Raw genomic sequence first — 15,931 nt, 5'->3', positions numbered from 1 at the left:
TTAGAACTCCCTGTGACGCTCGACAACTGACCCCTAACACTCCTCTGTCCCAATGGAAAATTCACGTGGGATACCACGGATCTGACTAACCCTTTGGATGTAGATCAATATTTGCCAGATTAGAAAACCAAACAGAAACACACACACACACACAAATAGATGCAAACTTTGTTATTAAGCTGCGAAATTTTAGCTACAATTATCATTTGGCTGCCAATGAGACTATTGTTTGGCGACCGTCTAAATGCCAATCTCCCCATTCGGCAACCATCCTCAAGGCGAGGAAAACCCCAAAAATCCCGAGCCCCATCAGATGTGATCGCTGAGCAGGCGATTTATTTGCCCATACTCCCCACTAAAACACTGTCTCGCATACATTAGGCGCTCAATTACCCCCAGTAGTTTCCAACGAGCTGGAAGGGGCGGGTCGGATCATCGGAACGGAATTATTAGCATCTACGTCAGGGAACTGACATCTCGGAACTGTTCCTCCAAAATTGGGGGCTGGCGTGCCATATAATATGTGCACTGTGCCCACTACAAAACTGACACGAAATGGGCCTGGGAAAGTCGGAAAGTGGGTAGCTCCTCCGTCTGAGATGCGAAAAACGCAGGCCACAACTTAAAGATTATAACTGTATGAAACAAGGCACTTTGTCGTAATTGCTGCGCCGCATCAGCCACAAGTTTTGTCTGAGCCACTTACTGGCACAGTGACGCTGGCGATTTAGCACATGGAAGGTGACAAAAGCCCTGCGAAGTCGCAGCCAGCAGAACAATGAAGTGCATATAGGCGGTGCTGGGAAAACCCGAAAGACAGCCAGACTCGACTGGAACATGTTCCGATGCGGAACATTCGACTGCAGATGTCCTTGAACCAGTGCAGGGGTTCCCCGGCTAACTACTAACTTGCACAGCAGGAAACTGTTGCAGCTACTTACTGCGAATAGGTTAACCTATACCAGCTCTTGCTAAGTGTATGTAAATATTAATACCTAAGTAAATACTGCTTGATGACTAAGCTGTATCTGAAAGTATCCCAAAGGAACAGATGCTACGATGTTGTAGTGTTAATAACGATAATGGTTTTGATCCTTTGAATAACATGCTTAACATGCATTTCCTTAAGGCCTTAGAATTTATATATAAATCATTTGACAATCGGTCAGCACTCAGAAAATATATCTCAATACTAAGCTGAGTCACAAAACAAATATAATTATACCCAAAATTGCATTTTCAGAACGTTATAAAACTAATTAGTGGTTGTGTAAATGTCGACCTTTTAGATTTTGATCAAATAAGATGTTTATTGCCGTCGCGAGGCCAGAAAGCGAGAATAAACTATAAGTGAGGTGTTATCTAAGCATTATTTTGGAAACAAAATGTTTTAAGAAAGTGTAAATCTCAGATAATTGTTCGAAAATGTATTTCACAAAACAGGTGTTCTTGAAAGGACGATACTTTTTAAGCGTTTATTAAGAAATATGCCTTAAATCGAACTACTACTGTACAGGCCGTGTTACGAAAAACATTCTAATAAATTATTTATACCCACAAAGGACAGACACATTATTATATATATATATTAATATTGATAATTTATTGCACTTTTCTCCACGTGGAGTAATGATAATAGTAATATAATAAAAAGTGCAGGAAGGTTCAGGGGACTTCGGCCAGACATTGTCCGCATCGCGGATGCTGTAATGAATGTCGATCGCAAGGTAAGCATACGGCAGAGATTTTCCAGTAGCCACCGCTACCGTATGTAACCGCCTATCTTGGCTCCGATTATTAGCAAAAGGCTAGTGCTCTATATTGCCGGTGGGTAATGGAACTGGAACTGGAGCTAAACTCTCAGACGAACAATGAGGAACCAACAATGTTGGATGCCAATTAGATTTAAATATAAAACGCTGCCGCCCGTCGCAAATGAATATCTAACGAGTTTAATTGGAGCGGTAATCACATCGACAGTAGCAGGGTAAGAGAACGGAGACAAAAATGAAAAAGAAAAACGCAGGTAAGTAAGTAATGGCTAGAGCGTTAATTAGTCAGAACGCTTATAACAAATATTAAGTTAATAACCATCCAGAAGAGCCAGAGAACCCGCTTCATGATGTCACGTTGTTGTGATACCACAAGCGAAAGCATATTACGTATACGCACCGTAGCCACTGGCAAGCAGATTACAGCACTGATTGTCCGATTGAATCGCTATTGAAATGACTTAACCGCCTGACCCCAAATTAAATAGCAATGGGAAGTCGAGCAGCGCACTTAATACCTCATCGGGACGGGTGGGTTGCGTATCGTATCGTATCGCAATCAGCGTCGCCGTCTAAGCCAACAGTTATTAAACAATAATCAAAATACTATAATTAATGATACAGAGCCGCAGCTCGCTGACGCCAGCGAAGGCGGAAGGAGGATTGCAGCTAGGCACCCAGTCAGCTAGGCAGCTAGTCAGCCAGGCTGTGAGCACATAAATCAGAGAACCCAAACGAGAACGAATTCAGGTGGGGTAGTGGCAGGCACTATAATCCTGCTTATCCAAAATTTGTCATTTATTCAGTTATGCGTAATTCTGCTCCTGATAGCCCCGTTTCCAGATATCTCGTTAGCCAACTGTCACTATTTGTTAGCGCCCGCCAATCTCCGTTCTCTGTTCTCCGTTCTCCATTTTCCATTCTCCATTCAACGCTCCCATTTCCATACCGCCCACCCACCTCGCTTGCCACTCCCACTCCCGGTGGCTCTTCCGTTCCAGCTGCTGCGAAAGTTTGAACGCGACAGCAGCCACATAATTAGCCTGCATATGAAAACATTTTAGAGGTTTCGCCCGGTGTTCGTTTCGTTTCGAATCGTTTGGCCAACTTCCGTTCGCTTCTGCTCGGGATCTGGATTGGAGGTTGGAGAGTGGGCTGGTCGGCGATGATAAGCCGGGCACATCCTCCAGCCGGGGACTCCTATAAATACCTGTTGCCAATGGCTTTCGGCCAACATTTATTCACGGTCGCGTCCGCTGATTACACAGTCACACAGTCCGACGAACAATTGCATTGTGACACCGCTGCGCTTTCCAATACTCAAACTCCCAGTTGAACCAGGTAAGGGTTTTCAAACGGAACAACACCCAGGCCCGCTGCCCCGTAAATCACTTAGACACTTATGGTAGATAGATATATCAAATAATATAGTCAAACAATGAGCTGTCATTTAGAGCAGGTATGACAAGTAAAAGCGCTTTCTTAGAACTATTTTATGTGCTCTTTAGTACGAATAGGCCGTAAAACTGTGATTCATAGCCACATCCTTTCGGTGGGCGCAAGTTGGCCCTAACTAAAGGCTAAGTGCCTTATAATTCTCGTAATTATCGGCTTTATTTGCTTTTTTCCGGGCCGAAGTATGAGCAGCTTGCGTCAGTCCCGCCCAAAAATCATTGAGGGACCATAAGTGACGGCAGTAAGCTTGTACGATCACTTAACCGAGTTATAGCCGAGTTTTAGTCAATTAGCATACTAGATTGCCCGCTATTAAGTGAGGCCCTCCAAAGATCCAGACCCCTAAATAGGTCCCCGAGCGATACGAGATCTAAATTACTTAATATTGGTAGTTAATTCTAAGGTTTTTCTACCCTGTCATCGATTATTGTAAATGGAAAAACACCATCTAATTATAAACAAACATTGTTACGCTCACGTGTTTTACTAAACTATTCATTTTTATCGATTCTGTAAAAAAACTATTATAAATTACCATCGGTAATATGTGTGCATATAAAATTATATATCAAAAAGACTCAGAAAATAACCGAAATTTAGTGAACAAGCAAAACATTCGCTTTTATAAGCTATTGCTAATTTTTTGCGACCTTCCCTAACTTTGCGAAGTATCGAAATGTTAGCTTGCCTTTTGGTTTCTCATGACAAATTACTAAAAAAAAAACAGTGATAATTAAATTAAGCTTAACTGAGTTAAGATAATTTATAGCTCTAAAATTATTCACAAAGTATCCTACATAAACCTAAATTGACCATTTTTAGAACTATGTGCCAAACAATGCGTTGCATCCTGGTTGCCTGTGTGGCCCTCGCTCTCCTCGCCGCCGGCTGCCGAGTGGAGGCGTCCAACTCCAGACCCCCACGGAAGAACGATGTCAACACCATGGCTGATGCCTATAAGTTCCTGCAGGATCTGGACACCTACTACGGGGACAGAGCCCGCGTTCGGTTCGGAAAGCGCGGATCGCTAATGGAAATCCTGAGGAATCACGAGATGGACAACATAAATCTGGGAAAAAATGTTAACAACGGAGGAGAATTGGTAAGCGAGAAATAACTGACTTTTGGGCGCAAAATTATAGATTTATGTTACAGGTGCGCGGCTTTAATGAGGAGGAGATATTCTAAATCCACTCTAGGCGACCATGGCAACGTCACTAACTCATGATTATAGTTATTAGCATACGCATTTTAATTTCAATTGTTTTTCGGGGCAATAGTTTAACGTGCTGGTAAAGAAGAAGTAGTTGCAGCTACAGAATTAAGTATTTACTCTAGTCTTGATGTCGGTTAAATAAATGAATTACCCCAATAATCGATGTTAATACTTAAATAAAGAGTGCAAAGATCAAATGGTGGTTTTCACTTCAGCAACATAAAAATAGGTGGCCTATAAGATCAAACCCAAATGTACAACTTGCTACCTTAAGTATACTACAAGTCTCTCTTATGAAAACCCAAAGACATTACATACTTGCCTACTTTTGGGCCTATCTTTAATTTGGATAACATGGCTTAAGAGCAATTACTTCAGTAAATACACATTAAGGGAATTTATAGCTCCTCATATTTTACATATTCCCCTAAGTCACAATGGCAAGTACCCCTCCATACAAGCGGCAACTGTAGGTAAAGCAATTAGAAATGGGATAAACAATATTCAAGGATCATTGGCATTGCATCTTACTCAATGGTAGTATTGAGATCGCCAGCAGGAAGAGTTCGCAGTTGTACTGGATCTTGGAGCCCACCAACATGGCTCCAAACGCCGCTCCGCATCTGCACCACATCAGACTGATGCAGAGGGCCTTGCCGCGCAGGTAGGTGGGCACGAATACCAATAGGGAACCACCGAGCAGCCCAATTATGATTCCGGGAAAAGCGATTAGGAACACGAGCGAAAAGAGCTGCAACATTTGGTTGGTAGCAAAGATAAGCAGGAATCCAAATGTCGAGGAGGCCACCAGGGAGAAGACGAACATCACCTTCTTGTGCACGCAGAATAGCGATGCCCAGGATACGTTGTACAGCAATACATAGACAGATCCCAGAATAAAGGAATCGTTGAAGCCCTTAAAGGAGTCACTGCAGACCTAGTAAATTATGAAGAAGTTCATTTTTAAAACGTTGGCAGAATAGCTAGCGGAGGTTCCTTGGCTTACCACGTCCAAGTCCGATTCAGTTTCAATAAACGGACCCGTTTCTGGAACAAAAAGTACCCCGCAGAAGGTCATGCCATTCGTGTTCCCTTGCCTCATATTACAACGGTTTCGCATGGCCGTATACCAAATACCCAGGCCGTGTGTCCTGTGAATTATTGGAATAAGCAAAGGATAACAACCCTAGCCAACGGATACTTACAGCAGCCCTAGGACGAACATAACCATGCAAACGCACGTGAAATAACCGCCATAGGGCTTCCGAACGAGGGGCATCGCATCGTCGAGCATGGAGCGAAAGAAGTTCTGGTGCTCCTTCCGCCGCTTGACCTGAACGTGCTCCTGGTAGGTGAGTAAACGTTTCACTTGATCTTCGCTAAGAGTACGTCCAGTGTTCTTTCGGGATATCCACTCCATAGTATCTAAACCTCTTTTCGTCTCGCCAATCATGAGCAAAAACTTGGGGCTTTCCGGCAAAAGGAGCAACAGCAAAAAGGCAACCACGCCCGGCAGAATGTACAGACAACCCAAAACCCGCCAAGGTCTTAGTGTCAAGAAGCCCACTAACTCCTCCTCAAACTCTATTAGGCCCGAGCTGAGAAAGAGTGTAGCCCACGCCGGGCACGAGATCATGGCAAAGCCAGTAAACATGTACAAGTGAGTTATGGAACGGACCATAATCCTGTGCGAACAGAACTCACTTAGGTAGGTGGCTGCCACGAAGCTGGGTCCAGCCACACTGAAGGAAAGCGGAAATTTCTAAGTGTACACTGTGGTCTTCGATCTCCTCATGGTACTCACAAAATACATGTGATGAAGCGCATCACAAAGAAGCCAGTGAATGTTACCGTGAACATGGAAGCCACTGAACACAAGTTGCTTATAGTAATGGTCCGCAAAAGCGTCCAGCGACGACCTTTCTTGTCAGTGATGTAGCCCCAGAAGTAGGAGGAGCATATAATGCCCATAAAGCCGGCCGCTGTTAGCGAGGCCAACTGTGCCTCATTCATGCGGAGGTCGCAGACGGCCGCCGGACCAATAATACCCATGCCCATTGTTTCTTGGATGGTGAGCATCTGCAGGAGACCGAGCGTCAGAGTGGCAAAGAGATGGACCCTTCCGAAACCTGTGGGCGTGAGCTATGCTTGTGCATGCCAAGCGTTTCTTGACGTTTGAATATTTACCAATATCTTCCATCACCGCATCAAAGTGCTCCATCTTGTGTGCATTGGCTATGAAGACTTAAATTTTGAAAAACGAATACTGTTTCGTGTTTAATATATCCTTGTCGTGTTTGTTCTGTTTATTTTGATTAAAATCGCAGGGCCTAGACCAGCTGTATGTTCTCAACTTCCTTAATTAGATCCATGTGCTTGAACTCGTCCGGCTTGCGAGTAAAAGTCTCCAGTAAGCGCAGCTTACCCTCGTCGGGCTTCAGGTAGAACATCTGCAACTCATTGGCCAGACACTGAGCCTCCTGGGCTGTGAGTACCTTAGTGTCGTATTCGCCGCGCATGAGAACCACACCCTTGTCTTGGACCTCGGTATAGTGAACCAGTGTGAGACACTCCGGAGCGTTCTCATGGTGCACCTGGTACGCCAAAAGCGGAGTGAAGTGCACGGTGTTGGCGGCGAACTGCAGCATGACGAACTCGAATCCCTCACTGCGGGGCAGCGGCAGCAGAAAAACGGGGTGCTCCTTGGCGCGCGCCATGAGGTTCTCGTACTGAGATGTGCTTAGAGTGGCGGCCAGGACCTCCTTGGTCTTATGGTACTCCAGCCAGATCTGGGAAACCTCTTCGGCGGTCTTGTCCTCAATCAATTCCAGTTTCATGATATCAGTGAGCTTCTTGTGGGGCAGTTCAGCCGCCTGTTCAGCCTGCAGTTTTTGCTTGGGATTAAGGAGCTCGGAGTAGGACCTGGAATTGGCAAGGAATTAGCTTTGGATTCTTTCGTGCCCGAAATCTGAGCATACCTGGCCTGGCTCTGGCCATCTTTAATGGGATTCAACACACGCTCCACGCGATCCAGGAACTCCTCAGCCGACGTCTGCTGCAACTTGGCAATCTTGCTCGCGTACTTGGAGTAGTAGGGATTGTCCTCCTTCAGCTTCTCGATAGCCTCCTCGGCACGTCGCGCGGCGGACATGGTGATTGTGCGGTTCGCCGTCAAAGAGTTATTCAGGAAAACGCGAAAAAGCAATTTCTTGGCGCATGCCATTTCCTCACCTCACATCAAAAATTATACAACTAGACAGCTGATTCTGATTGTCAATAGGAAAATCGATACTATGTATATCGATAGTTGGCTCTAGCGATGGGTGATGGGCGCGTGTAAGACTTTTTCTACATGACATACGCGATGCTCAAAATGATTATTTTATTTATTTATTTTTTTTTATCTGTGACATAAAATGTTAGCTGCAAACCATATTTCGTCTAGGCTGCCATGACGTTTTAAAACAAATCCAGTTAGTTTCTTATTTCAAATGTAGGCAATTGCTAATAAAGTTTTTTACAATTATTACTACTTTGGCGGCAAAACATCGTAAGTTGATAAATTTAAAATATTCACAGTTTCAACACAAAGGTAGAGCGTAACATATTTATGTTATTAGGGAATAAGTATTTAAAAATATTTATTAATATTTTTGATAAAGGTATATCAGCTATTATCGTCAACTAATCTAAAGTCTTCAATCATTTTTTTCACAAAATATTTTTTGTTTGATCTTTAAATTTGTTAATATTATTCACAATTAATTTTTTTAATAGTAAGCGCCACTGACATCCATTAAACGCTACAAACAAGAAATGGTTCGCATTTCATAAACTTACTTGAAATCCGTACTTAGACCTCCTTTGTAGCGCATTTGGTTAGCAAATAGGCTATACTCGATTAAAAGAATATGGAAATGAACATATAGGGAAATAAGACAGGGGTGCAGTAATAAAGTACACTTAACAATTTATTTAAATAGCTAACAACTTTAACTACATTCGGGAGCCACTACCCTGGCATACAATAAAACTGGAAACCAGATGCGTAAGTAAGTTCTATAATATTATTCGTGATTACCAGCCCTGGGTCTTCAGTTCACCGCACGGTCGAAAATTTTGTATAAATATCCGCAGTGAATTCAAGGTGATTTACATTAAAGCCGTTCTTTGTTAAAAACGAATGCAACATTTGCTTCTATCGGATAGACTTATCGCCGCCAATTAAAGCGTAAACCATACTTCTAAAAATGGATACGGATATTCAAAGATGCTTCCGTAGCAAAACGGTTTTCCTAACTGGTGCCACCGGCTTTTTGGGAAAAGTCGTTATTGAGAAACTTTTGCGGACCACGGAGGTGAAACGCATCTATGTGTTGATTCGACCAAAGCGAGGAGTTGAGATTAAGGATCGGATTATCACCTGGTCAAAAGACGCGGTAAGTAAGGGAATTGGAAATCCAAAAGGTATACTCACTCGAAAGGTTTTGAAAAGGTATTTGAACTGCTGCTGAAGTCCAAGCCGGAGGCACTTCAAAGAGTATGTCCCATCGCTGGGGATTGCCTCGACTTTGATTTGGGAATCAGCGAGAGTGATCGAAGACTTCTGGCCTCCGAGGTGCAGATTGTCATTCATGGAGCAGCCACCGTGCGATTCAATGAGCCACTTCACGTGGCCCTGGCCATCAACACAAGGGCCACCAAGCTGATGATTCAACTGGGCAAGGAGATGAGGCAGCTGGAGGCCTTCGTTCATGTATCGACCGCCTTCTCCAACTGCGTTATCTACAACATCAAGGAAAATTTCTATCCAGAGCATCTGAACTGCAGTTCCGATAAGGTGCTCGCCATGGCCGAGCTGATGAGTGACGAGCTTCTGGACAACATGGAGTCAGCGCTCCTTGGCTCGTTTCCCAACACGTACACGTACACCAAAGCACTGGCCGAGGATGTGATCCTGAAGGAAGCGGGCGGCTTGCCACTTTGCATCTTTCGACCGGCAGTCAGTAAGTGATCATTCTTACGTACCCAGTCTGCATCTTGTTTTGGCTAAGATGTTTCCCTCACCCAGTTATTGCGGCCCACAAGGAACCCATCTCCGGCTGGATAGACAACATGTACGGACCAATGGCAATTCTTTTCGGGGTGGCCCGTGGAGTACTGCGCATTGCAACCATCGATCACAATGCCGAGGCAAGCCTGGTGCCCGTGGACTACTGTGCCAATTTGACTCTGGCCTGCACCTGGAAGACCATTGACGAAGGCAACGGGATGGGAACACAGGAAACTCCTGTCATCTACCAACTGGCGCCTGTTGAGCAGAACAAGATCACCCACGGGGAGTTCATTCGACACGCTCTCGATGGACGCACAAACTGCCCGCTGACCAAGATGATTTGGTATCCCTTCATCCACTGCATCACAGTGCCGTGGCTCTTCCCCCTGGCAGCTTTCTTCTATCACACACTGCCAGCATACTTCTTTGACCTGGCTCTCTGGCTGAGTGGCCGGAAGCCCAGACTAGTAAAGGTTTATCAGAAGATCCACAAGACTCTCGGCATCCTGGGACCATTCGCCTGCAAGAGCTGGCGCTTCGACATGCGGAATACGGATCACTTGAGGCAGCAGATGTCAGAGGAGGATCGAAGGATATACTACTTTGATATGGTCAGCCTCAATTGGAAGGAATACTTCCTTCAAGCTCTGCGCGGCATGAGACAGTTCTTGGGAAACGAGGCACCCACTCCAGAGTCCATTGCACAGGGCAAGAAGCTCATTAAGCGGTAATTTCCATTGTCTTTACTATTTCTTACAAAGTATAATTTATGTAATTTGTATTTTAGTTTGAAGCTGCTTCATCATATCCTGCAAGGTGTCCTCTGTTTTGTGGCCCTTCTAGCACTGTGGTGGTTGGTAAGGATCCTAGTCTGATTCAGAAGTACATGGGCTACTTACCGACTCACCCGCGTAATTGCGTCATGGAATTAAATAAATATATTCAACACATAGAATGTAGCGTATGACTTGTCTTTTATTTCATTACTTGAATGGTAGCTATAAGGTTTTTCCCTCACGAGTCGATCAAATATGTGCACTGAATGACACAATCGATTGCATAAAGTCTAGGCAACTGGTTACATCAAGCGGTTATATACATATATAGTATGCACTTATTATAGTGTAATATTTTTCTTAATTGAATTCGCTCTCTGCTAATCCATTGATTAAACCTTATTAAACTAAATAGGCCATAAATTGGTAAGTGGTATGATATAACATGTATATGAGGGGTTCCTATACCGAAGACATGGTCGAGCACTTATACGGTGTCGTAGTCACGAGTGGATACATATATGCGATTATGTAACACGACTGATCGGGAACTTCTTACACGTGCCCATAAAATATTTATATACGCGGAAATTCAAAGTCATCGCATGCACTTTATCATTTACCATTCTTTTTTACCATTCATACATACATATGCTCATTTGAATTTCGCACAAGAGATGGCAGCTCGATACTAAGTTTCGAATAAACTTTAAAATTTCAAATTAAATGCACCATGGTTGTTTTCATTCATAAACAAAAATATAATTAATAAATACAACCACGCCTTTGAGCGAAACAACACAAATAATTAGCTATACCCAAAAAATACACTTTCGCTGCGTTTGGAGCACGAGCTCCTCCCTAAAACGGGAGTCCATTGGGTGTCTTGAATATGCTGAACTCGACCTTTGTTGGGTGTAACTTATAGATTCCCAAATAAATAGAAGCGCTAGTTTGGAATCACTTTTCAGTTCACTGGCTCGCGACGCGTTCAAGTACCTTACTCGGAACAAAATGGATAGTGAGATACAAGGATTCTTCAAGAACAAGACCGTGTTCCTTACGGGTGGCACTGGATTTCTGGGAAAAGGTACCCCACTCTTCGAATCTTTTCGCAAGCTCATGGAGTGTGCTTTTCAGTGATCACTGAGAAACTACTGAGGACCACGGAAGTCAATCGGATTTACTCCTTAATTAGACCTAAGCGTGGAGTTCCCATCCAGGACCGAATCACGACCTGGGCGAAGGATCCGGTGAGTGATATTCAGTGATAGAGTGACAGATGTGTCCTGACCCCACGTGTTTCGAAGGTGTTTGAGGTGCTCCTAAGGATGAAGCCAGATGCCTTGCAGCGGGTTTGTCCCATAGCGGGCGACTGCCTGGATCCAGATCTGGGTATAAGCCCATCGGATCGGCGGATCCTGACCACCGAGGTGCAGATTGTAATTCATGGAGCCGCCACTGTGCGATTCGACGAGGCTTTACACCTCTCCCTGGCCATCAATGTGCGTGCCACCCGTCTGATGCTTCAGCTGGCCAAGCAGATGACCCAGCTGGTGTCCTACGTGCACGTATCCACTGCCTACTCCAACTGCGTGGTGCACGACATCGCAGAGCGCTTCTATCCGGAGCACTTGAACTGCAGTTCGGATAAGATCCTGGCCATGGGTGAACTGGTAAGCAGTAAATTACTGGACGCGATGGAACCGAACCTCGTTGGCTCCTTCCCCAACACGTACACCTACACCAAAGCCCTGGCCGAGGATGTGATCCTGCGGGAGGCGGGCAACCTGCCATTGTGCATCTTCCGACCGGCGATCAGTAAGTGCACCAGATTGGGAATAACCTTCAAAAGCTGCAACTTAAATATTCCCAGTAATGTCCACTTACAAGGAGCCCCTGGTTGGATGGGTGGACAACCTATTCGGACCACTGGCCCTCTGCTTTGGCGGAGCTCGCGGTATAATGCGGGTCACCACGGTGGACCCCACTGCCAAGATCAGCATGGTTCCCGCTGACTACTGCGTAAACGTGGCATTGGCTTGCGCGTGGAAAACGGCGGAGAAATCCGTACAGAGTGGAAAGGTCACGACGCCCCCCATTTACGCGTTTGCACCCAGCGAGAATAACCTCCTGAGCTACGGCAACTTTGTCAAATCATCTATTATGTATCGGGACATCATACCGCTGACCAAGATGCTGTGGTATCCCTTCGTCCTGTGCATCTCCACCACATCCCTATTTCCGCTGGCCGCCTTCTTCCTACACACCCTTCCCGGTTACTTCTTCGATATGCTGCTGCGTCTCAAAGGCCGGAAGCCCATACTCGTGGATCTATATCGGAAGATTCACAAGAACATCGCCGTTCTGGGTCCCTTCTCCAGCACCACCTGGAACTTTGACATGACCAACACAAAGGAGCTAAGGGAAGCGATGTCCAAGCAGGACCGCAACCTTTACGACTTCGACATGGCCCAGTTGGATTGGGATGACTACTTCAAGGCCGCCATGTATGGAATGCGTCTCTATATTGGCAAGGAGAAACCCACCGCGGAGTCCATTGCCAAGGGTCTGAGGCTGAGGAAGCGGTGAGTTTTAAAATGGCACTTTCCAATCGCTTTAAATAACATAACATTTTGGCAGCCTGAAGGTCCTGCACTATGCATTCGCATCCTCGCTGGTTTCTTTAGCTGGTTACGTCCTGTATTCGCTGGCCAGACTTGTAGTTTAATTTCCGCAGAGGGGTTAGATGTCCTCAACAGACTCAATGATATGACATGATATTTTGAGGTCCTGAAAACTTTTATGCTTAAATTTATAATCAAAAATAAAATATTAAAACGAAAAATCTAGTACAGTTTGTGGTATTTATAAAGCTTTGGCACGGAATCAAAGTCTTTGGGATGCGATCTTTTTGGTTTAATCTTCACCTTTTGATTGCTGTATCACTTGATATTATAAAAAGATCGTAAAAAATTTGTATTACTTCGTAAAGCTACTCAGCCAATGTAAGCAACTAAAAAAATCGGTACAAGGCAGACATATATTTAAAAACCTTTACATTTTTCTTTTTAGGTGGATGCCTAAAAGTATGCTTTGAAAAATAAAATAATTTCTAAGGTATGCGAATTTTTGGTCTTTTTAAACAAATCTTAAAAGGCTTGCGTTCGTTGAAAATATACGCCAGTAACCAATTTATTTATTTCAAATTTATTTTATAACCATCTAGAAATCTATATTTCTTTGTGTAATTCGTATGCAATTCGTATATGAAGGCTTAATGTGCAAAAAAGTTCGACTTGAGTTTTTTTAGCAGTTTTTAAATATGTAAATTTGCTAAAAGGGGAATTGGAAATTGGCAAAATTGGATCCCAAAAGCTGATAGAAAATATTACTATACAATACAAATATTTTTAAGTCTCTGCTAACCTTTTCTTAAAGAAAAATAATGAAGAAGATTTGGTCATAATATCTGCATTTCATTTGTGAGTTAAGCCAATCAAATTGGCGTGCAGCAAGAACTTTAAATATTTAACAAAATTTCCAATTGTGCTGCAAAAGTGTTTAAATTAAAACAAACGAGCATCGATGACAGTGCAGTTATCAAATGTTTCAGCGCCATCCAAGAACCGACAAATGCAATCCAAGCATAGCTGTGACTATTCATTAGGTGTTTCAGGTGTATTTGATATAATTTAGCATACGATTGGCCGGGTCACTGTACAAATGGCACTGCGTCTACCGTCGCAAAAAAAATATAAAAAGCGCGACCATACCCAATTGATTTCCTATTGAAGTGTGTCTTTAACTCGCAAGCATCGCATTGGTGGAATTCGTTCAGAACGACGCCGAACAATATCGTATCCAGAACGAAAATGGACGACGGCATCCAAGGATTTTATAAAGACAAGGTGGTGTTCCTAACAGGCGCCACCGGGTTTCTGGGAAAGGGTATGAGCCGAGGATCCACGACAACTGGTTGTATTTCATCTACATTTTCCTAGTGATTATTGAGAAGCTCTTGCGAACGACGGAACTAAAACGTATCTACGCTATGATGAGACCCAAAAGGGGAAAGGATATTCAGGAACGTCTTGCCATATGGCAGAAGGACCCAGTAAGTCAAAAGTTCCAACAAGTTAGAGCTCCTCATAGGATTTGCTTTCACTTTTCAAGCTTTTTGAAGTACTGCTAAAGGCAAAGCCAGATGCACTGAAGCGAATCTTTGTCATCGCAGGCGACTGTCTCGACGCCGATCTGGGCATCAATAGGTCAGATCGCCAGCTCCTAGTTTCTGAGGTACAGATAGTCATCCATGGAGCAGCCACGGTGCGTTTCAATGAGCCACTTCATGTGGCACTGGCCATCAATACACGTGCCACCAGACTGATGCTCCAGTTGGCCAAGGAGATGCAGCACCTGGAGGCCTATTTGCACATTTCAACGGCGTTCTCCAACTGCGTTATTTTTCGCATCGAGGAGAAATTCTATCCCGAACACCTGACCTGCGACTCAAACTCGGTTCTGGCCATGAGTGAGCTACTGAGTGACCAAATGATGGACAAGCTGACGCCCACTCTAGTTGGGGACTTTCCCAACACCTACACCTACACCAAAGCCCTGGCGGAGGATGTAGTCCTACGGGAGTCCGGCGATCTTCCCCTGAGTGTCTTCCGACCATCAGTCAGTGAGTATTCAATGTGGTTCAAAGGGAAAAGAATCCCTGTATACATACTTTCATCACAGTAATTGCGACCCATGAGGAGCCTGTTTCCGGTTGGATCGATAATCTCTACGGACCCATTGCTCTCATTTACGGCGTGGGCCATGGAGTCCTCCGCCTGACCACCTTCGACAAAGATGGCCTTGCCAGCCTGGTGCCCGTGGACTACTGTGCAAACGCGGCTCTGGCTAGCATATGGCAAACATCCAAAGAGAAGTCCCAACGAAATGCCAGATCCCAGCCCGCCATCTACACCTTAGCTCCCAGTGAAAATAATCTACTAGTCAACAAGGACTTCATAAACCACTCACTGATCGTCCGGAAGGATTTTCCAATTACCAAGATGATATGGTACCCGTTCATGCACAGCATCTCAAATCCACGACTTTTCCCCTTTGCCGCCTTCTTCTATCACACTTTACCAGGCTATTTCTATGATCTAGCCCTGCGACTCACGGGAAGAAAGCCTCGTCTGGTGAAGCTGTACAGAAGTATACATGCCAACATTGCGGTACTAGAGCACTTTTTGCACAACAGTTGGCACTTTGAGACGAAGAGCACGGATCGGCTGAGAGTGATGATGTCTCCGGAGGATCGGCGATTGTACAACTTCGATATGGAGGCTCTGGACTGGAAAAAGTACTTCCGGAAGGCACTCTTCGGCATGCGACTTTACCTGGCCAAGGAACCTCCAACGCGGGAATCTCTCGAACAGGGTCGGCGACTCTTTTATCGGTATGTTCTTGTGGCAAGATGTTATATATTTGCATAAAACTATATCATATACATTATTAGATTGAAGATCCTGCACTACAGCCTTGTGACCTTACTCTGCGTCATAGCTGGAACCCTATTGTGGACTCTTGTCAGATTGTTTATTTAATCTAATGAGCTTAATCAGAACTCAAACTAAGAAAAACCTTGGGTGTTCAT

The 15,931-nt window shown here is 44.4% G+C and overlaps 5 protein-coding genes across 8 annotated transcripts; 3 read left to right on the top strand and 2 right to left on the bottom strand.

The window, feature by feature from the left end:
• The first annotated feature begins 2,964 nt into the window (after positions 1-2,964).
• Positions 2,965-4,640, top strand: LOC6727796 (neuropeptide F). Its single transcript, XM_016175448.3, has 3 exons — positions 2,965-3,113; positions 4,050-4,329; positions 4,383-4,640. Exons 2-3 carry the CDS (start codon positions 4,054-4,056, stop codon positions 4,413-4,415), a joined length of 309 nt encoding a protein of 102 aa, XP_016034386.1. The 5' UTR covers positions 2,965-3,113; positions 4,050-4,053; the 3' UTR covers positions 4,416-4,640.
• A 208-nt stretch (positions 4,641-4,848) lies between these two features.
• Positions 4,849-6,772, bottom strand: LOC6727795 (synaptic vesicle glycoprotein 2A). 3 transcript variants are annotated; one of them, XM_016176575.3, is made up of 6 exons: positions 6,631-6,772; positions 6,248-6,585; positions 5,649-6,185; positions 5,450-5,594; positions 4,975-5,380; positions 4,849-4,910 (listed from the first exon to the last, which is right to left on the bottom strand). In XM_016176575.3, the coding sequence occupies exons 2-6, from the start codon at positions 6,520-6,522 to the stop codon at positions 4,876-4,878; spliced, it is 1,398 nt and encodes a 465-aa protein (XP_016034384.1). In that variant the 5' UTR covers positions 6,523-6,585; positions 6,631-6,772; the 3' UTR covers positions 4,849-4,875. The 3 variants fall into 3 exon arrangements, with proteins under 3 accessions (XP_016034384.1, XP_016034383.1, XP_016034385.1); XM_016176574.3 differs by having other exon boundaries at positions 6,248-6,572; positions 6,631-6,771; XM_016176576.3 differs by having other exon boundaries at positions 6,248-6,522; positions 6,631-6,760.
• LOC6727794 (ATP synthase mitochondrial F1 complex assembly factor 1) lies at positions 6,713-7,731 on the bottom strand. The gene is made up of 2 exons (XM_002103119.3): positions 7,422-7,731; positions 6,713-7,365 (listed from the first exon to the last, which is right to left on the bottom strand). The coding sequence occupies exons 1-2, from the start codon at positions 7,664-7,666 to the stop codon at positions 6,774-6,776; spliced, it is 837 nt and encodes a 278-aa protein (XP_002103155.1). The 5' UTR covers positions 7,667-7,731; the 3' UTR covers positions 6,713-6,773.
• Positions 7,732-7,907: 176 nt separating this feature from the next.
• Positions 7,908-10,463, top strand: LOC6727793 (fatty acyl-CoA reductase wat). Of its 2 annotated transcripts, XM_044923228.1 has the most exons (6): positions 7,908-7,993; positions 8,427-8,491; positions 8,542-8,882; positions 8,939-9,449; positions 9,515-10,226; positions 10,287-10,463. In XM_044923228.1, exons 3-6 carry the CDS (start codon positions 8,694-8,696, stop codon positions 10,372-10,374), a joined length of 1,500 nt encoding a protein of 499 aa, XP_044779163.1. In that variant the 5' UTR covers positions 7,908-7,993; positions 8,427-8,491; positions 8,542-8,693; the 3' UTR covers positions 10,375-10,463. The 2 variants fall into 2 exon arrangements, with proteins under 2 accessions (XP_044779163.1, XP_016034382.1); XM_016175449.3 differs by lacking the exon at positions 7,908-7,993 and having other exon boundaries at positions 8,453-8,590; positions 8,653-8,882.
• A 768-nt stretch (positions 10,464-11,231) lies between these two features.
• Positions 11,232-15,884, top strand: LOC6727792. The gene is made up of 11 exons (XM_044923396.1): positions 11,232-11,365; positions 11,416-11,528; positions 11,586-12,096; positions 12,152-12,863; positions 12,919-12,997; positions 13,241-13,283; positions 14,041-14,226; positions 14,280-14,392; positions 14,452-14,962; positions 15,022-15,733; positions 15,794-15,884. Exons 1-11 carry the CDS (start codon positions 11,290-11,292, stop codon positions 15,879-15,881), a joined length of 3,144 nt encoding a protein of 1,047 aa, XP_044779331.1. The 5' UTR covers positions 11,232-11,289; the 3' UTR covers positions 15,882-15,884.
• The last annotated feature ends 47 nt before the right edge of the window (positions 15,885-15,931 follow it).

This window comes from Drosophila simulans, chromosome 3R (assembly GCF_016746395.2).
Source record: "Drosophila simulans strain w501 chromosome 3R, Prin_Dsim_3.1, whole genome shotgun sequence".
In the NCBI taxonomy this organism is placed as follows: Eukaryota; Metazoa; Arthropoda; class Insecta; order Diptera; family Drosophilidae; genus Drosophila; species Drosophila simulans.
Note: the sequence above shows the minus strand (reverse complement) of the source record. Positions and strands in the feature narration are given on the sequence as shown.